General features: G+C 40.5%; 2 protein-coding genes across 7 annotated transcripts in view; one reads left to right on the forward strand and one right to left on the reverse strand.

Annotated features, from left to right (window-relative positions):
- STPG1 (sperm tail PG-rich repeat containing 1) overlaps nucleotides 1–21,093 on the forward strand; it is a 209,719-nt gene that overhangs the window by 140,628 nt on the left and 47,998 nt on the right. The window lies entirely within an intron of this gene.
- The window catches only part of NIPAL3 (NIPA like domain containing 3), a 29,958-nt gene continuing 10,672 nt past the window's right edge, over nucleotides 1,808–21,093 (reverse strand). For 4 of the 6 annotated variants that reach the window (XM_081335295.1, XM_081335290.1, XM_081335292.1 and 1 more), the window contains 7 exons: nucleotides 20,314–20,459; nucleotides 13,417–13,513; nucleotides 11,767–11,902; nucleotides 9,256–9,344; nucleotides 7,457–7,520; nucleotides 5,038–5,132; nucleotides 1,808–4,041 (listed from right to left, as the gene is read on the reverse strand). In XM_081335295.1, coding sequence (XP_081191421.1) covers nucleotides 3,863–4,041; nucleotides 5,038–5,132; nucleotides 7,457–7,520; nucleotides 9,256–9,344; nucleotides 11,767–11,902; nucleotides 13,417–13,513; nucleotides 20,314–20,459 — 806 coding nt within the window. In that variant the 3' untranslated portion in view covers nucleotides 1,808–3,862. The remainder of the gene's footprint in view (nucleotides 4,042–5,037; nucleotides 5,133–7,456; nucleotides 7,521–9,255; nucleotides 9,345–11,766; nucleotides 11,903–13,416; nucleotides 13,514–20,313; nucleotides 20,460–21,093) is intronic. The other 2 variants (XM_081335294.1, XM_081335293.1) reach the window with 2 other exon arrangements.

A 21,093-nucleotide genomic window follows, 5' to 3' on the forward strand; every position in this document is an offset into this window, starting at 1 on the left:
TGCTGATTTGTACAATTTGTTAGCTAGGATTGCATAATTGACTTGTTACATGTTTTAATGCAGAAAGATTTTTGCCTACACATGCTTTATTTTACATGTCCTATAATACTTTCTTCTGCGATTCCTGTATTTTTCCATTCATATCCAGCTTGTTGCCTTTCTCAATAAATCAAGCCCATAATCAGACAGTTGGCTTTCACTGCCTTTTTTTCCTGACTGGTAATTCAGTACCCAAATATAAATGTTCTCAAAGTTAATTTCTATTTGCTTCCATGGAATAAAATCCATAGAATGTTAATTGTGTTGGCAAGTATTTATCTGGCAGATTAGAGTAGCAGCTCAACTGCATTAAAAATATTAGCTGTAAGCCTTCCAATCTGTATGCTTTAGTGTTGAACAAGGGGAATCTGACAAAACTTCTATTTTAAAAATCTCCCTTAACTGCTTAGCTCAAGCATCTGTCAATGCCACCATCAGTTTCATTAGCATGTCAGCCACATCTTACATTTTGCATTCATTCAGAGGATGAAGCCTTAGCATGTTTCCAAACCTGTATTTCCTGTGATGATTAGAAATGGAAGACAAGGCTAACTAGTGCATTCAATAAATCTTGATTTAATAAACTGTATTCAAGATTGCTATCTAAATTAGGTAACAACCAGTTCTGGAGTAGTAGGAGGCAGAACAGGCAAGGCACATGTGCTCCACCCATTGCATTGACTACCCATCCTCCTGTATATTTTGGGTGGGAGTGATCAGTGTGTGTCTCCTCCCTTCCCCTAATCCAGGGGTCTTCAAACTTGGCCCTTTTATGACTTGTGGTCTTCAACTCCCAGAATTCCTCAGCCAGCATGCCTGGCTGAGGAATTCTGGGAGTTGAGGTCCATAAGTCATAAAAGGGCCAAGCTGGAAGACCCCTGCCCTAATCTCTAGAACTGTCAGGTGCCTTGATCAGGACTGGGCAGCTGGTCCTCTATTTTTATGCAGAGTGTTGATTGTCATCTACAGCCAAAAAAGAGACATGGCCTATCCTTTGAGGGAAATGGATGAAGACACTTCCTTCTTATAGGCTGTGACAGATGTTCCATCTATACCCTGGATTTAATTGGTTCATTCAAGCTTCCTGGATAAGATCTTGGATGTTATGGACTGGGATCATATCCTCTGGGTATGAATTGCAATGAGCCATATGCAGTCAAGATTGGTAAATGCTCAAAATTCCTTCTATTTCAAGGTTCTTTGTGTCAAAATTGCAAATATGGAATACAACACTCGTACGATGACTTGCTTCCACCAAGGCATCATTGACCTTCTGCAAAAATCTCCCCTTGTGTTTGCTTTCATTACAGGTAGTCCTTGAGTTATAACTCTTTGTTCACTGACTGTTCGAAGTTACAATGGCCCTGAAAAGTGATTTGCAACTAATCATCACATTTACATCCTCCGCAGCACCCCCTTGCCAGGTCACATGATCAAAATTTGGTTGCTTGGCTACTAGCATGCATTTACAATGGTTGCAGGTCTCAGGATCTTGTGATCGCCATTTTTGACCTTCACAACCACTTAGAAACAACAATGGCAAAAAGTTGTAAAATCTGGTGTAACTTCCTTAACAACCACCTTGATTAGCAGCGGAAATTCTGGACCCAATTGTGGTTGCAAGTTGAGGACTTCCTATAGTTATTTCATTATATACCTGTAATCTGCCTTTCCACCCATATGGTCTTCAAAGTGGCTTCTTATTCAATTTATTTCCCCACCACCCGATATAAGGCTTCCTTTGAACAAAAGATGCCATCTTTGTGTCATAAAGCTTTATTTACACATACCATGGTGAAGACAGTACACTCAGTCAACAGATATGTTTGACATCCTAGAAATCAGCGAGACAAGAACGTTAGCTATCATTCTGAAAATGACCTTCACTTATTTAGCTGTCTCCACAAGAATTGAAGAGAGATTCCCAAACAAAGTATACTTGGAAAATGATTCCCAGAACAATAACCTAGGAAGTTTTTTTTTCTCCGTTGCAGTTACACCTAAATATTTGATATTAGGGAAGATGTGATGGGATGGGAAGAAATTCAATTTCCTACAGATATCTTCGTAAGATATCAAAGCAATAAGCAAAAAGAAAGCTGAAGATTTTTGCGGATGTTTAGAGCAGTGCTTTTCAGACTCGGGAACCTTAAGATGTGTGGCCTTCAACTCCCGGAATTCCTTAACTAGCTGTGGAATTCTAGGAGTTGAAGTCCACACATTTTCAAGCTGCCAAGTATAAGAAACACTGCTTAATTTCGTGTTGTCCATGGATCTTCATGGATCTTAAGTGCAAATCACTCTGAAACTGGGCCAAAATACCCGGGTATCTTCCATTCAGACTCCACAGAGCCGTTGAAAACTGCAGCAAGGTTTACATTCATGTTAATTCTTCCACAAAACCAGGTTTAAAATCTATTCATTTCTATTGGTAACCAACAGAAATCAGACATCATTCTGGAAAAGGGTAGAGATTGTATTTTCGGAGATGTTTTTTCCGTTTCCCAGGATATCCTACAACTGGGGATTTTCCAACAGGTCTTTCATCTTCAATGCAAAATCACATCTAACAGGGCTTAGCTTTTTAAGATCAGCCAAGATTGTCTAAGTGTTGTCATCTGCTGGGGAGAAGGAGCAGACGCAATCCTAATACAGTACATATTAAAAAAAAAAACTTTCACGAAATAAACGTCTTTGCCTGAGGCTATGGTAGCAAAATGAGTTTGCTATTTGGACTGGAAGTTGAAGCACCAGGAGATTCTTTTAATGCTCCCCCATTTAAATAATTCCCGCACATTTAAATATAAATATCACATATTGAAAAGAAGGAAGAAGGTTTTGGTCACAACTCAGGGTCATCTACAGAAGAAAGCTTTCTTTCTATTTGCAGGAAAGTATTTTTTTATCCACAAAACAGCATTCAATAGCAGTCTCCAAACGTTACTATAAAATGATGCCGTTCATCCTGCATTACCCAAACCTGCTAAATACAAAAACCAGGCCCAATACAAAGGTCATCACAACCCAGAAATTCATTTTCAGGGCACTTATTAAAACCATAAACAGTATGACTTCAAGATGGCGGTCTTTGAGTTAGCAAAACACGTTGCATCACATTCTCAACACCTGGGGTTGCAGACCAACGTTGGACCCAAATTAAATCATGGTATGTGTTGATCTGAAAGATATGAGTCCTCAGTGGTGATGTGTCTTCACTTATCATGCTGCTGCCCGATCTAGTTCAATGGTTTACATCGGGAAAAATGTTGAACAGTTGACTGAACCTTTTGACCAGGATAACAGAATACTAGAATGTATCCTGCCTCCCAATTCCCAGGTTTGGGAGAACAAGATATACTAAGTAAAACAGAGGGCAGACTAGTGAACTGTATCTATACATTTCTGGTTAGCCATGCCAACAGAAAAAGGGGGACTCATTTTCAGCATGGGGAATCCCCAATACATATTTCTCTGAGAATGCCATTCTTCCTGATTTTAAAAGATACACAGTCCCTGATTATTCCAATGAAACCACTGCTTCTGTTATAGCAGAGTATCTGCATTCACCTACGTACCGTCTATTTAGCTACTCAAATGCCTTCTGTGTTTGCAGTGATGGAGCTGTTCAGATTCCAATGCAATTCAGCTTAACATGGAATACTTTTATATCTGCAGGTATGTAATTCTTAATCAGTATTTTTTTTAGAATTATTATATGAGTTCATCAGTACTTCAGCTGCCTTTTGGGCTCAATGAGTGAAAGAACAGAAAGGGAAGGGTAATAAATAAACAACCGCACCTACAGTATTCCTTCAAAGAACATTCACTCGCTTTTGCTGTGTGACATGATCCGACAAGAAGCATGTTCTTCCTGGACAACAGTTAATGTAGCAGGAGTATAAATTTCAGACATGGTATCATTGTTCTCCAGGGCGCCATAGGAAAAAGAAGTCTTGAGTTCAGGTTGAACTGCAGTTCCGTTGTCGTGCAGATTCTGCATGCCTGAGGATAAAGATGGAGTGGTTTGAAATGCAGGGGTTTCAAAACAGACAGAAATTCAATTGCTGTCTTTTAATTTGTCACTTCCATTAACCCAACCAAACTATAATTTCATCTTCTAAAGGAGGGCTGACTGGGGAATTCTGGGAGATGAAGTCCACCCATCTTAAAGCTACCAAGATTGAGAAACACTGTTCTAAAGTTTGGATCCCAAACCCCACATCCTGAGACTTAGCTGGTCTGGGAACCAGAGTTGCATCACACTGGATGGCAGCAAGACTGGATCACCTTATGACAGTGTTTCTGAACCTTGGATGCTTAAAGATAATTCTGGGAGTTGAAGTCTAAGGTTGAGGTTGAGAAACACTGCTTCAAGAGAGGGAGGGAAAGGAAAAGAGACTAAACATCTATTGAAATATCCAAGATACAGACCTCCTTCTCAAGTTAGAATGGGTGGCAAACAAATAATAATAACAACAACAACAACAACAACGATGATGACGACATAGTATCATCTCCACATTGAATGGGGACACTGTCCAAATCTTTAAGGTTTTTCAAGGTTCTTGAGGGGTGAGCTAATGTTTTAATCCTCTACAAGGCCTAAAGCAAATTTTTGCCCCTTAAATTCCTCCCCCAATACTCCAAAATCAAATCTAAAATGGATGAAAGGGGACTCTGAAAGTGTATTTATTTAATATATTCATTTATAGGCCATCCATCTCATATATGAGATTCTGGGCAGCTGTTAAAATAGGAGAAAAACAGAATAAACCAGGGAAGTAATCAACATTAAAAAGAACATCAATAAAAGCCAAGGACATTCATGACATTAAACTTTCAGTATAACCATGATCAAATTCATCCATGCTGCTTCGGTGCCCCATTTTTGTACCCAACCTACAGCAAGTGGTACAACCAAATAATAAAGTGGGGCGAGGTCAGTCAGCCGGTCAGTTTTTACTGGCTTATCAAAAAGGTAATAGATTTTAAGATTACCTGGCATGGCATCCATGGAGATGTAAGGTTCAAAAAAGATGCATTTCCTCTTGTTTCTAGTGATCAGAAAGACACCTAAAAATGCAATGAGGCATCTGAAAGAGATTTTAAAAGGGCAAGATAAAGAAGTTTGAAACATATGGAAGAGAAAACATGATTGACAGCTAAAAATCTTAGCCACCCATTCATCTCACAGAAAGTGACTCATCAGTCTACATGCTACCTCAGTTGATGGGTCAAAGTAAACATTTCTGGACACTTTTATAAGACTATTCAGGACACAAGTGAAGCATTTGTGAACAGCAGAAACATCAAAAAGAGTTCTAACTAAATTTAGTTCTTTCCAAAGCCATAGGGAGAGCTGAAGTGCCCTTCTAACCCTCTCAGAAATTTACTGAGACCTTGTTTACTCACTTAAAATAGTTGTGCACAAGCCCTCTCTACCTCAACACAAATTCTTAAGGAAAAGAACAGCATCAGAGACTTTGCAGCAATGAGGACCTTGTTATTATTATGGTTGGCCACATAGCCAGCCAGCTGTTCAGACTAGATTTAGCATTTTTATCCATCTACTGAGTCCTTCCCAAGGACCTGGTGTAGACCAATGTGGATGTTTGATGGAGTTAAAGGGAATATCTGAGGGAATATCTGAGGGAACACCTGCTGCCGGCATCAAGCTCCCTTCGTCCTGTGCGCTCCCACAGGGAGGGTCTTCTCAGGGTACCGCCGGTAAAAGATTGCCGGCAGACAATACCCAGGGGGAGGGCCTTCTCTGTGGGTGCGCCGGCCCTTTGGAACCAGCTGCCTGTAGAGCTTAGGACTGCCCCTGACCTTCGCTCATTCCGCCGGGACCTGAAGACCTGGCTCTTTGAGCTTTCTGGCCTGGACCGAGAGTATTAACTGGGGTTTTAATTGTATTTTAATTGTAATTGGGGTTTTTAGTTCAAGGTTAGTGTAATCATTTTAATTGTTTTTAATTTTTGTAACTTGTGTAGTTTTTAAAAAACCTTGTGAACCGCCCTGAGTCCTACGGGAGAAGGGCGGTATATAAGTCTAATAAAATAAATAAATAAATAAAGGTATTGTTGCAGGATGTAAGCTGTTTGGAGTAAAGCTGCCCTCTGCAATTGACTGATGGTGAACTTGTCAATGCCGATGGTGTTGAAGGGGTGCTCCAGTTGTTTTGGGATTGTACCCTAGTGTCCTGTTACCATTGGTACTATTTTTGTTTTCTTATTTTTAAGAGCAGTGATAATGGATGCAGGCAGAATACGAGGAGAGGAAAGAAGGGTGAACAGATGACGTGTTTTGGATGTTCTTGAAAGGAACAGCATTTGCTGCTCCCATGGATCCTCTCCAGGAATAAGGGCTCCTAGGCATCACCACCCATAAGCAGTCCCTTTGACATCCCAACTCTGGATTGACAAGCTTTTCCATACACAGTGGTGTCCAGTAATGCAGTGTAAGTTCTGTCCCATGCATTGTGTGACATCATAATGCATGCATGGAAGGGCGGGGCTTCTGTTCTGACATTTCTGATCTTTGTCAGTCTGTCCTCACATTTTTCCCCTTCTGCAGACACTGATCCCCATAATTTCTCAGAACTGTCCTGGCAAATATAAGGCCTGAACTTTTTGCTCAAGAGGAAAGATGACATTAACTCCTAAGACTGCAACTCAGCTGCTGAGATCCTTTGACTATGAACAAATTAAGCTTTAACTACCAGCAAAGACTACATTGATTTGGTTTCCAAGACAGGCAAAATATAAGTAGCCCTTGCTTAGTGACCATTCATTCAGCAACTATTCAAAGTTGTGCTGGCCCTGAATGAGGAGACTTATGGCTCAAACTTGCAGCTGTCACAACATCTCTGCAGTCACATGATCACAATTTGCAACCTTCACTGCCGGCTTCTGACAAGCAATGTCCATGGGCAAGCTGGCAGGAAGTTACAAGTCGTGGGCATGTGATGTTGTGTTCAATACCCATGGAGAAGTTGCTTAACAACAGCAACCGGAATAGCCAACGTAAGTTGGCATGGTCATGTGATTTTTTTCTCTTTACAACTGTCGTTTAGTTTTCAGTCCCAATTATGGTCATTAATTGAGAACTATTGTACCCAGCACTGCAATCTGGGCAGTGATTAGGGTAGCAAACTCCGGACAGGGTTGTGAGTGAGAATAAGATCAGCTATCAATTGGTTTCGCAATGAAGAATCCAGCCACAGATTTCCCCAAACTATTAGCAAAGGATGGGCAACTATATGCTATAATGATTGTCACTGTTTCCCACCATTAGTTAGAAGATGCCCAAAGCAGCCTTTGAATAGCCATCATCCACTAAAAGGAAAGAGCTTTGCCAAGCAGAGAAAAAGGAAATGAAAAAGAGCCCATAAGCTATATCAATATTGTAAACTTACCCCAAAGAAAACATACAAATATGGAGAACATCCTCTCCAATAAAGTCCAAGTAAAAAGTTGCACCTGAAAAGAAAAGAATCTTTCTCAAATAGAACCTCCTTTTACAAATTCTAGGCGAAGATTAGCAAAATGTTAACAGCATAAACAAAATTAAAACATATCCAAGGAGACAGAATTGGTGCATGGATAGATCACATTTTTATAACTCGAAAGACTGCCAAGCCCGGGCTCTTCAAACTTGGCCCTTTTATGACGCATGGACTTCAACTCCCAGAATTCCTCAGCCAGGCATGCTGGCTGAGGAATTCTGGGACTTGAAGTCCATGCGTCATAAAAGGGCCGAGTTTGAAGGCCCCTGAACTAAGCTATCAAGAGAAGAGACGGGAATGATCAGATACTTGGCAACTGATATATTTATGACAGTTGCAGCATCCTTGGGTCACATTTATTTATCACCATTTATTAATTTAATTTAATAATATTTCTATACCGCCCTTCTCCCTGAGGACTCAGGGCGGTTCACAGGGCAAGAGTAAAATACAAAATACAAAAATTAAAAAGAAATTAAATGATTGCCCAATTTTAAAACAATTGATATACAATTATAAAACCCCAAAGATAAAATTAAGAATACAAAAAATAAAAAACCCCACCAATCCCCATCAGGCTAGGCCGGCTTGTACAAACAAAAATGTCTTGAGATCGCGACGAAAGGAGCGAAGATCGGGCGCCATCCGGAGCTCTACCGGTAACTGATTCCACAGCTCCGGAGCGCCCACAGAGAAGGCTCTCCCCCTGGGGGCCACCAATCGACATTCTCTGATCGGTGGCACCCTGAGGAGGCCCTCTCTGTGGGAACGCACAGGGCGCAGGGAGCTTGATGCCGGATCTTTATGATCTCTTTATGATCTTCCCAGGAGGCTTTCTCATAGCCAGGGGTGTCCAAGCTTGGCAACTTTAAGGCTTGTGGACTTCGACTCCCAGAATCCTCCAGCCAGGGTGGAGAATTGAAGTCAAGAACATTAACATTGCCAAGGTTGGACATCCCTGCTTTACATGTTTAAATATGTACTGTAACTTGTTGGGATTCTAACTGTAGTGGGTACAAAACTCAACCTTGCTGAAGAAATGACTAGTGTCCTCTACTGGATATGTGCAGTAATGAAATCAAACCCAGTGGCAGAGAAGATTTCTTAGGCACCAGAAACCTGGACTAAATTTGAAATGTCTGTCTCACTGGGAAAAGCAGTTTCTAAAGGGAGCAACAGAACCTTATTATCAATGCAGGTGATTTCTTTTTAAGCATTAAAAAGATATTTCAAGGGAAGCGTTCGGTTAAGGACTCTCTCCCAGGGATGGGAAATCTGGCAAAATCCATTTCAGGTTACAGGTAGTCCTCGACTTACAACAGTTCATTTAGTGACTGTTCAAAGTTACGACGTCACTGAAAAAAAAGGAACTTATGATCATTTTTCGGTTACCATCTTTGTAGCATCCCCATGATCATGTGATCAAAATTCAGATGTTTAGCAACTGGTTCATACTTATGGCTGTTGCTTTGTCCCAAAGTCATGTGATTACCTTTTGCAACCTTTTGCCAAGCAAAATCAATGGGCAAGCCAGATTTACTTATCACTTAACAACTGTGGCAAGAAAGCGTAAAATGAAGCAAAACTCACTTAACAAATGTCTCCCTTGAAAACAGAAATTTTGGGCTCAATTGTGGTCATACGTTGAGGACTACCTGTATTTGATGATCAGCTGCTATCATCATTTTAATGCACCGATATACACCTACCTGCTGTAATTCCTACCACAGTGGACAGGATATAACCCACACTGGCAATCTGGGATATATCATACAAGTGAGAAGCTTGGGTTAAAAACCTAGGAGAAAAATAAATACAGTGGAGGAAGAAAAAAAATCAGACAACACTGTGCATAAATAAATAACAAAACATTTCACAAAAGCCAACGATGTTTCAGCACAGAAAAGGGTATCTTAGAAACCATGAACCAAAAACAGAATCACCAATCTGAGATTCAGCTGTTGATCTTCTGGGCAAAACAAGCAGATTTGCATGGTGAAATTTCAGCTCATTCCAAGGTGTTCAGGTAATGTTTTACAATGATGGGTCCTTGGTGCTCTGTGAGTTTGGTGGATTTTTTTGCTGCTGGTGTTACCTCGTTTGGGTAATGAAATGTCTGCAAGAAAACAACCAAGCTCAGAGAGCACCAAGAACCCCTTATTTCAATCCTGAGCTGCAAATGTTCTCCTTTTTTGGTACTACATTGTTGTTGTTGTTGTTAGTTGCGAAGTCGTGTCCGACCCATCGCGACCCTATGGACAATGTTCCTCCATATGGTACTACATATGGATGTCAAATGCTCCAAAAAGCATGCAAATGGGAACAATGTTTTTCAATCTTCGTAACTTTAAGATGTATGGACTTCAACTCCCAGAATTCCCCAGCCAGCCATGGGACCAGAATTTCCATTGCTAAGCAAGGCGATTAAGTGACTTGCACCTGTTTTTATGACCTTTTTTTGCCACAGTTGTTAAGCAAATCACTGTAGTTATTAAGTGAATCTTGTGGTTGTTAATCAAATCTGGCATCTTGTCAGAAGCCGGTTTGGGAAGATTGCAAATGAGGATTCATGGCTTTGGGACACTGGAACTATCGTAAACAGACTGCCAGATGTCAAGTGCCCAAATTTTGGCCCTGTGACTGTAGGGATGCTACAATAGTCGTATGTCTGAAGGCTGGTCATAAGTCACTTTTTGTAGTGTCGTTGTAATTTCAAACCATCACTAAATGAATGGTTGTGAGTTGAGAACTACTGGGTATTGGCTGGCTGGTGGAAACCAAAAATATCTGGATAGTGGAGGAGAGAAACTGCTAGAATGGAATGGAATAGAGTAAAGAATAATAGCATAGCATAGCATAATAATATAATATAATAATATAATATAATATAATATAATATAATATAATATAATATAATATAATATAATATAATATAATATAATATAATATAATATAATATAATATAATATAATATAATATAATATAATATATAATATAATATAATATAATATAATAATATAATATAATATAATATAATATAATATAATATAATATAATATAATTATTATACTAGACTAGAAGAATAGAACAGAACAGAATAGAATTTTTTATTGGCCAAGTGTGATTGGATACACAAGTAATTTGTCTCTGGTGCATAAGCTCTCAGTGTACATTACAACAAAGTAATATAATCATAAGATACCAATAACAGAAGGTAATAGGAAAGATGAGGAGGATAATAGTAATACAGCCCTACTACATGGGTAAATATCCTTAGACATAAGACAGTGCTGTAGGAATTAGGTGTTCAGCAGAATGATGGCACGGGGGGAAAAAACTATCTTTGTGTCTAGTTGTTTTGGCATGCAATGCCCTATAGTGGCATCCTGAGGGGAGAAGTTGAAACATGCCTGGGGTCTGTAGATATTTTCTCAGCCCTCTTTCTGACCTGTGCAGTATACAGGTACTCAATGGAAGGCAGGCTGGTTGCAACTGTTTTTTCTGCAGTCCTAACTATCTGTTGGAGTCTGTACCTGTCCTGTTTGGCTGCTATACCAAACTATAGCTTTGGCTACCAACTATGATGGTTACAAATGGAACCTTAAGATCCAGGGGGGAAAAACATCTCTTATTATATGCAAGGAAGGATGCTCTGCATCTCCATCCCTCTGAGCATACTTTCAGCAATCCATACAAGCTGCAATGAGGTTGGGAAGCTGGCATTTAGCTGTGTGTTCCCAAATGCCCCCCTTGAAGCCTCTTTAGAACAGGAAATTATTTAAATTGTTACTAAAAGGCCCATCTCTGGGCAGAAACAGCAACAAGAATGCAATTACCTACGGTAGTTTCCATTGCCGCCTGCTGCACAGGCTCTATTTTTAATCTATAATTCATTTTAATTAAATTTGAATTGCCTTGACATTTGGTGGTGAGCTGCAGGAAGAAAACACACATTTGGGGAGAAAGAAAGAAAGAAAGAAAGAAAGAAAGAAAGAAAGAAAGAAAGAAAGAAAGAAAGAAAGAAAGAAAGAAAGAAAGAAAGAAAGAAAGAAAGAAAGAAAGAAAGAAAGAAAGAAAGAAAGAAAGAAAGAAAGAAAGAAAGAAAGAAAGAAAGAAAGAAAGAAAGAAAGAAAGAAAGAAAGAGGAAGGAAGGAAGGAAGGAAGGAAGGAAGGAAGGAAGGAAAGAAGGAAGGCAGGCAAGCAAGCTTGGTTCCACTTACTCTGCCTGAAATGCTGTTGTCGCCACCATGCACACCACCATGATGTAGAAGATGGGGTAGCCCAGCTGCATATTTCCCCGAATGGAAACCGCAACCATGCCTGCAATGGCTTTGACTGTAATGACAGTCATGGAACCTGAAAAACCACCAATAAACCTTGTTTTGTTCAAGATCAAAGACTAACAACAGCGAGTGAAAAACAGTACAGGTAGTCCTTGACTTATGAGTACAATTGAGCCCAAAATTTCTGTTGTTAAGTGAGGCAATTGTTAAGTGAGTTTTGCCTCATTTTACGACTTTTCTTGCCACAATCGTTAAGTGAATCACTGCAGTTGATAAGTTAGTAACACGGTTGTTAAGTGAATCTGGCCTCTCCATTGACTTTGCTTGTCAGAAGGTAGCAGAAAGTGATCACGTGACCTCGGGACACGGCAACCGTCATAGATATGAGCCAGTTGCCAAGTCTGAATTTTGATCAGGGGACTATGGGGATGTTGCAACGGTCATATGTACAGGTAATCCTCAACTTACAACAGTTTCTTTGGTGACTGTTCAAAGTTACGACATCACTGAAAAAAGTGACTTATGACCATTTTTCACACTTACGACCATTGCAGCATCCCCCATGGTCACCTGATCAAAATTCAGACACTTGGCAACTGACTTGTATTAATGACAGTTGCAGCATCCTGGGGTCATGTAAATTACCTTTTGCAACATTTCTGAGAAGCAAAGTCAATGGGGAAGCCAGATTCACTTAACAATCACGTGATTAACGACAACTGTGGCAAGCAAGGTCATAAAACGGGGCAAAATTTACTTAGCAAGAGAAATTTTGAGCTCAATTGTGATCATAAATCAAGGACCACCTGTAATGGGAATTGCCGAGACCCCACCAATGGGAACAAGAACTTGACTTATTCAGGATCCAATCTGGGTTGGTTGCTGGGACTGGGGGTTTCGTCTTCCGAGCTTTCGGACTTGTGCTGGGGCCCAACTTCAGGGAAAAGTTCTCTCTATCAGGGTGCGTGCTGTTCTGGGTGTGGTATTTATGGTGCCTGTTGTATTATGGCTTTTTAGATGTTGATTGGGGTGTGTTGATGGCTGGTCAAACAACATCTGAAAAGCTACTTACAACAACCACCATAAATACCACACACAGAATAGCACACTTTCCGGCAGAGAGAACAGAACGAGTCCAAAAGCTCAGAAGAAACAACCTGGTCACCAACCCAGATTGGATCCTGCAACATTATCCCGAGACACGTATATTCATTCAGCTCTCTCCAACTCAACCCTCGATGAATTAATTTTTACCTGGATATTATTCATGGGGCTTTCTCTAGGTAGCTATCTTCCTGGTGGCTCAGAATCCTTTTGGAGTCAGTCTTGAAATCCAATAAATAAATACATAAATTTTTAGACCGGTTTGTGTGTGTGTGTGTGTGTGATGGATTAGGGTTTCTGCAAGATGCAGCCCCCAAAACACCTATCGTAGAAAGAGCCACCTTTGGGGAAGCTGAACGGAGATTAAGCTTCACGCACATACCGTACGCATGAGCTTGCTTCTTTGCTAATCAGAGACAGAGGTTTAGCAATCCAGTTTGTGACATTTATCTTACATAAAGAGGAAGAGGAGAAGAAACGTACCAAGGAGGGCTACCAGGAGCAGAATCACCACGATATAGTTTGCTTTCTTCTCCTTGTAGAAATATAAAAGCAGGCAGAACAGAATGATCTCCACCAGCTAAAGAAGGGAAAGAGAGCAGAAAAGGTACTGGATTTGAAATAAAGCTAATTTTCCAGTCTTTTTCTTTTCAGGCTGAAGAGACAGACCTCCCTTTTGGAAATGAAAAAAGGGGATCCCCTAGCCTTAGTTCCCCAAAAATCTGAGGACCCAGATTGTTGGGGGCAATAAGCTGACTTTGTAATAATGCCGCTGGGGGGGGCGAAAGCCCTAATAAGCAGGCATATACATAGAATGAAGGCTATTGCTAAGCACATTGGTTTGTGCTTCTTAGATTGTAAGCCGCCCTGAGTCTTCGGAGAAGGGCGGGATATAAATGGGATTAAAATAAAAATAAAAAATAAAAAATCTGGGAGCTGGCTGGAGTTTGCATTCCAAGTACAGGTAGTCCTCAACTTACAACCACATCGGAGGATGCCTATTATGGTCACATGTTGTAACGGTGGCAACATGATTTTACTTTTTGTGACAATCATTAAGTGAACACAGAGATCATAAATGTAAACCATTGCTCACTATCGGCCGTAAGTGCCAGTTTTTAGCAAAACTGCCACAAAATGCAGTCATGTGACTACAGGACACTGCAAGTGGCTGTAAATGCGTGTTGAGAAGTGCCCAAACTGGTGTCATGTGACTATGAGGATGTTCAAAATTACGACCTACCTGAAAAAGAGGACTTATGATCCAGCTCTGAAGGGGAATTTCCCCCAATGACCATTGGGACTTCAGAATTGGGTGATAAGTCCCCCTTTTTCAGGTAGGTCATAAGTATCTGTATCAGCTTACGGCAGGGGTCTTCAAACTTGGCCCTTTTATGACTCATGGACTTCAACACGGCTGGCTGAGGAATTCTGGGAGTTGAAATCCATGAGTCATAAAAGGTCCGAGTTTGAAGACCTCTGGCTTAGGGAGACTGAATTAGAGATTAGGCTTCAAACACTGCACTATGCACGGCTGGCTGGGGAATTCTGGGAGTTGGAAGTCCACAGGTCTTAAAGTTGCCAAGGTTGGACACCCCTGACTTAGGTGGAGTGCAGCTTATTTTATCTATTTGTTAAATGTTGATCCTGCCTTTTCTCCAGGAACTCAGGGCAACGCATATAACATTCCCTAAGCCAGGGGTAGGCAACCTTGGCTCTTTTATGACTCGTGGACTTCAACTCCCAGAATTCCTGAGCCAGCTGGCTCAGGAATTCTGGGAGTTGAAGTCCACGAGTCATAAAAGAGCCAAGCTTGCCTACCCCTGCCCTAAGCCAAGCTTCACCCATCACAACAGCGCAGCTAAATAGACTGGGCTGAGGGAAAAGGATTTGGCTCAAAGTCACACAGGGAGCTCTCATGGCCAAGAGTCAATTTGAGCCTGGGCTCAAAGCTGCTGCTAGCCCACATGGCACCTTATGCAGTTGGCACCCCTGAAACAAAGGAAGTGGAGAACATGTCTGGGCATTTCTGTGTCCGCCATCTTGCTCATGAACAAGCAAACATAACCCTGTAAGCTATTAGGCAGTGCCTCAGTTCCCGAGTTATTATTATTTTAATTATATGCTTAAAATCATGTGTAATTATTTTAATTATATTCTTATAATCTTCTGTAATTGTTATTTTAATTATATACTTTGTTTATGGAGGTTTTATTACACTGAGTTTTGGTTAAAGTTGTTTATGCAAATGGATGACCGTAAAATAATAATAATAATAATAATAATAATAATAATAATAATAATAATGATGATGATGATGATGATGATGTAAGGGACCTTGGAGGTCATCTACTCCAACCCCCTGCTCAGGCAGGATACCCTATACCATTTCAGACAAATGGCTGTTCAGTCTCTTCTTAAAGACTTCCAGTGTTGGAGCATTCGCAGCTTCTGGAGGGAGGTTGTTCCACTGATTAATTGTCCTAACAGTCAGGAAGTTTCTCCTTAGTTCTAGGTTGCTTCTCTCCTTGACTAGTTTCCATCCATTGCTTCTTGTCCTGCCTTTGGGCGCTTTGGAGAAGAGCTTGACTCCCTCTTCTTTGTGGCAGCCCCTGAGATACTGGAACCCTGCTATCCTGTCCCCCCTCATCCTTCTCTTCATTAAACTAGACCTACCCAGTTCCAGCAACCGTTCTTTATATATTTTAGCTTCCAGTCCCCTAATCATCTATGTTGCTCTTCTCTGTACTCTTTCTAGAGTCTCAACATAAATCAATAAAATAAATCAATAAAATCTTCTGGGGCCACGCCTATTTGCTGAGTTCTTCTTTCTGCTGGCAGATTGCTCATTTTTGGTTGTTTTGGTCAGAAAATGAATAGCCTCCCCACTAAACCAGCTGCTCTCAATAATACAAGAATTGATCCTCTGTAATTTGTAAACCTAGATTATTACAATGAGTTGGCCAACTTGGCTTGTTTAACCCACTACAGCTAAAAGAACCCAAGATCTTGGGTTTAAACACAACCATCTAGGCTGGATATAAAGTAAGAATAGCAATAGCAATAGCACTTAGACTTATATACCGCTTCACAGAGCTTTATAACCCTCTCTAAGTGGTTTACAGAGTCAACGTATTGTGCCCAACAATCTGGGTCCTCAACTTAACAACTTTGGAAGAATGAAAGCCTGAGTCAACCTTGACCTGGTTAGGATATGTAGAGAGTAAGGATATCCAGGAATCCATTGCAACTGCAGATCTAAATTTGGGGTCACATCATGTTAAATCATAATGTTACCTAGTTGGTTTCACTGAATACAATGTGTTAATACATTATTTTGATTTGCAAATCATGGTTTATGGCAAGGGGGCAGTCAACTTTGTGATGCCTGAGAACCACTCTTAACAAACTTGGAGCTGAACCATGGCAATATGGGAGAGAGGGTTGTTTGTTTCCTTAAAGCAGGGGTTCCCAACCCACGGTCCGTGGACCAGTACCGGGCCATGGCATGCCAGCAACCGGTCCGCACAAACAAGTTGATGTGTTAGAGTTTTTGGAAAGGAACAACCAGATTGCTGCGGTGCTAATTTTTTTAGATGCTGAAAAAACTTTTGATCAATTGAATTGGAAATTTTTGTTGAAAGTTTTAGATAAAATGGATTTTGGGGAAAATTTTTTACAACCGATTAGGGCATTATATCAAAAACAAACTGCCCGAATTATAGTTAATAATAGCTTGACAGAAGCATGTAATATTGAGAAGGGCACAAGGCAAGGGTGTCCGTTATCGCCCTTGTTATTTGTGTTAACATTAGAGATATTATTGGTTAAAATTCGGAATTCGGAAAAAATTAAGGGGATTCAAATTGGAGATCAGGACTATAGATTGAGAGCATTCGCAGACGATCTGGTTGTTACAGTGACCCAGCCAGAGAACTCTGTTGTGGACCTGATGGAGATAATAACACAATATGGGAAGGTTTCTGGATTTAAGGTTAATGTACAAAAAACAAAAATTTTGGCCAAAAATATGACAACATCGCAAAAGGCCCTTTTAGAAGGATTAACTGGATTTGAGATTGTTAAAAGGGTTAAATATTTGGGGGTGATTTTGTCGCCCTCTAATACAAAGCTATATAAAAATAATTATGAAAAATTATGGGGGAAAATTCAAAAAGAATTGGAGAGTTGGAAAAAATTGCAATTGTCTTTGTTGGGACGGATTGCAGCAGTAAAAATGAATGTCCTGCCTAAATTTTTATTTTTATTTCAAATGATACCGATTCTTAAGAAAGATTCCAATCTGGAGGAATGGCAGCGAGGTATCAATAAATTTGTGTGGGCAGGGAAAAAACCACGAGTTAAACTTAAGATTATGCAGGATACTCGTGAGAGAGGTGGCCTTAAATTGCCTAATTTTAAATTATATTATGAAGCTGCTGCATTAGTAGGAATAAGTGACTGGATTAATTTGACGCAAGGGAGGTTATTAAATCTTGAGGGCCACGATTTGTTGTTTGGCTGGCATGCATATTTGTTGTATGATAAGAAGGTAGACAACGTGTTTAGGGTGCATATTTTAAGACAGGCATTGCTGAGAGTTTGGAAGAAGTACAGACATAAGTTAAGTTGCAAGATACCATTGTGGGCAATTCCAAAACACGCAATAGAAAATATACATGCTGGCTTCAAACATGATTTGACTACGTACAAGGAGATTCTCAGTTTGGAAAGAAATGTTTGGTGTTTGAAATCATATAGCCTCTTGCGAGAAGAGAAGGTTGTTCAAAATTGGTTTCAATATACTCAGTTACGGGCCAGGTGGAAAGAAGACCAGAAAAATGGATTTACAATGACTGATGAAAATTTGATAAAGCAAATCAGGAATCAGGGACCAGCACATATCAAACGGATATATCTTGCATTGATAGAGATTGACTCAGAAACAGAGCTTGTTAAGGATTGTATGATAAAATGGGCCCAAAATATCCAGGAAGTTATCACAATGGACACATGGGAAAAGATTTGGGTGAGGAACGTAAAATTTACACAAGCTCAAAATTTAAGAGAGAATTTTTACAAAATGTTTTATAGATGGCATTTAGATCCCAAAAAGCTTGCAAGTATGTATCCGAATTATCAGCCTAAATGTTGGAGGTGTGGTGATGAAGACGCAACATATTTTCACATATGGTGGACATGTAAGAAGGTTAAGGCTTTTTGGATAAAAGTCTGGTGGAACATGCAGAAGATTTTTAAACAGAGGATAAAGTTTTGTCCGCAATTTTTTTTGTTGGGAATAATTACAGATGTCACAGTTGTGGACACCAAGTTGATGTTGAACTTAATTACGGCGGCAAGACTTTTGATAGGCCAATACTGGAGGAAAGAGGAACTGCCGACCATAGAGGAGTGGACTTTAAAGGTTTCCGACCTGGCAGAGATGGCGAAGATTTCGGCCTATTTGAAAGATCATTCGCAAGAACGCTATATTATGGAATGGAGAAAATGGATTGATTTTATCCAGAACAAGTATAGGGTTAAGAAGTTTTATGTAGCATTTGAATAAGTCTTCTTTCGTTTTTTTTTCTTTTATTATTTTAGTTTCTTTTTATACATATTCAATATTATTATTATTTGTTTTATCTTATATAAGCTAGAGAGTGATGGATTTTAGAGTTTATAATTGTTAGTATATGATTGTTTATGATTGCTTTTTATATATATACCTTGTATTTAGCTCTAGGAAGTCGGGGGGGGGGAGGGGGGGAGGGGGGTAGGTAGGGAGGGGGGAGGAGGGAGGGGGAAGGGGGGATTTTTAAAGGAAAACTGTATTTTAAAACTTTTCAATAAAAAAAAAAGAATTGATCCTCTGTAATTTGTAAACCTAGATTATTACAATGAGTTGGCCAACTTGGCTTGTTTAACCCACTACAGCTAAAAGAACCCAAGATCTTGGGTTTAAACACAACCATCTAGGCTGGATATAAAGTAAGGATAGCAATAGCAATAGCACTTAGACTTATATACCGCTTCACAGAGCTTTATAACCCTCTCTAAGTGGTTTACAGAGTCAACGTATTGTGCCCAACAATCTGGGTCCTCAACTTAACAACTTTGGAAGAATGAAAGCCTGAGTCAACCTTGACCTGGTTAGGATATGTAGAGAGTAAGGATATCCAGGAATCCATTGCAACTGCAGATCTAAATTTGGGGTCACATCATGTTAAATCATAATGTTACCTAGTTGGTTTCACTGAATACAATGTGTTAATACATTATTTTGATTTGCAAATCATGGTTTATGGCAAGGGGGCAGTCAACTTTGTGATGCCTGAGAACCACTCTTAACAAACTTGGAGCTGAACCATGGCAATATGGGAGAGAGGGTTGTTTGTTTCCTTAAAGCAGGGGTTCCCAACCCACGGTCCGTGGACCAGTACCGGGCCATGGCATGCCAGCAACCGGTCCGCACAAACAAGCAAAGCCCCATCCATGGGATGCAGGCAGCACACAAAACCACAACACCTCTGGTCTGCAGAAAAACCTCTCTCCACGGAACTGGTCCCTGGTGCCCAAAGGTTTGGGGACCTCTGCCTTAAAGTATTGGGGCAGATTCTTGATTATTCTTAACTAAAGTCATCCTGTTTCAGAACATACTTTATCTTTCTGAAAATAAGAAACATGTCTACTGCTTTTTACCAGCACCAGCCTGCATACAGCTCTGAGACTGCCTACCCTTGTTTTATGGCTTAACTTGATATCTGATCCCAGTTTTTATGATTCACTCAACAGATCAGTTAAAACTAAAGCTCTAGATCAGGGGTGTCAAACTCAATTTCATTGAGGGCCGCATTAGCACTGCGGTTGCCCTCAGGGGGCCAGGTGGGTATGGCCAGGGTGGGCGTGGCCTACTGGGTGGGCGTGGCCAGCTCAACATCGTTCGCATCAAGGGTGCCTATGGGGGCCTGGGCAGGAGTGGGACAGATCTGAGGGTCTCTGGGCCAGGGCCAAGGCAGTGGGGGCCGTTCCCTCACTGTTTCCAGGATGGCTTTGCGGGCTGCATGAAACCACTTTGCGGGCTGGATCCGGCCCACGGGCCTTGTGTTTGACATGTCTGATCTAGATCAACATTTTTCAAGGTTAGCAACTTTAAGATGTGTGGAAGCCTATTCCCCAAATTCCCAAGGCAGCCAGCAATTCTGGGAGTCAAAGTCCACGCCTCTTCAAGTTGTCATGGTTGAGAAACACTGATCCTGATCAAGGAAGCATGTAACCACCAAGCAAGCACAAAACATCATTAATTGGCTTAGGCATCTCAATGAAATTAAGAGGAGGATGAAGAGCACAGATTAAACTCGATTAAATGGATCACTTTACCATATACAGAAGGAACGGCCAGCTGACCAAGTGCTTTCTGATGTTGTCCCCTGTCATGACTTCATGATTGTTCGGTCCAAAGGTGATTAGCAGGTAAGTCCCAACAATGGCTAAGGAACAGCCTACAAAGGACATAACATAGCGCCCTTTGGCAGGATGAAGACAGGAAAAGCTGTATTAGTGCATTAGTTCAGAGGTCAACAGCAGCTCTGAGTTACACACATGCACAGTTACAAAAATGAGTTGGCTGCCCTTTTAGATGGCTTGGAATACAACTCCATGCTGGGAATAATGAGACTTGCACTGCCAGCACAGTTTTTCCTAAAGAATAAAGGCACTTAGAAACAACAGACATAGGACAGGTAAAGATCTTAAAATTAATACAATGTAAGAAGTACAGATAGTCCTCAACTTATGACCACAGTTTAGCCTAGCATTTCCATTGCTAAGCTAACACAGTTGATAAGTGAATTTTGCCCCATTTAACGACCTTTCTCACCACAGCTGTTAAAGTGACTGACTGCAGTTGTCAAGTTACGGTAGTAACGAGGTTGTTAGATGAATCTGGATTCCTCATTGACTTTGCTTATCAGAAGGTCGCAAAAGGTGATCACACAGGGCAATGCAACTGTCATAAGTACACGCCAGTTGCCAAGCACCTGAACTTTGATCATGTGACCATGGGAAGGAGACAACAATCGTTAACTGTGAAAAACGGTCACATGTCACTTTTCCCAGTGTTGCTTTAACTTCAAACAATCACTAAACGAATGGTTGTAA

This window comes from Vipera berus (assembly GCF_964194415.1).
Source record: "Vipera berus genome assembly, chromosome: 9".
Taxonomy (NCBI): domain Eukaryota; kingdom Metazoa; phylum Chordata; class Lepidosauria; order Squamata; family Viperidae; genus Vipera; species Vipera berus.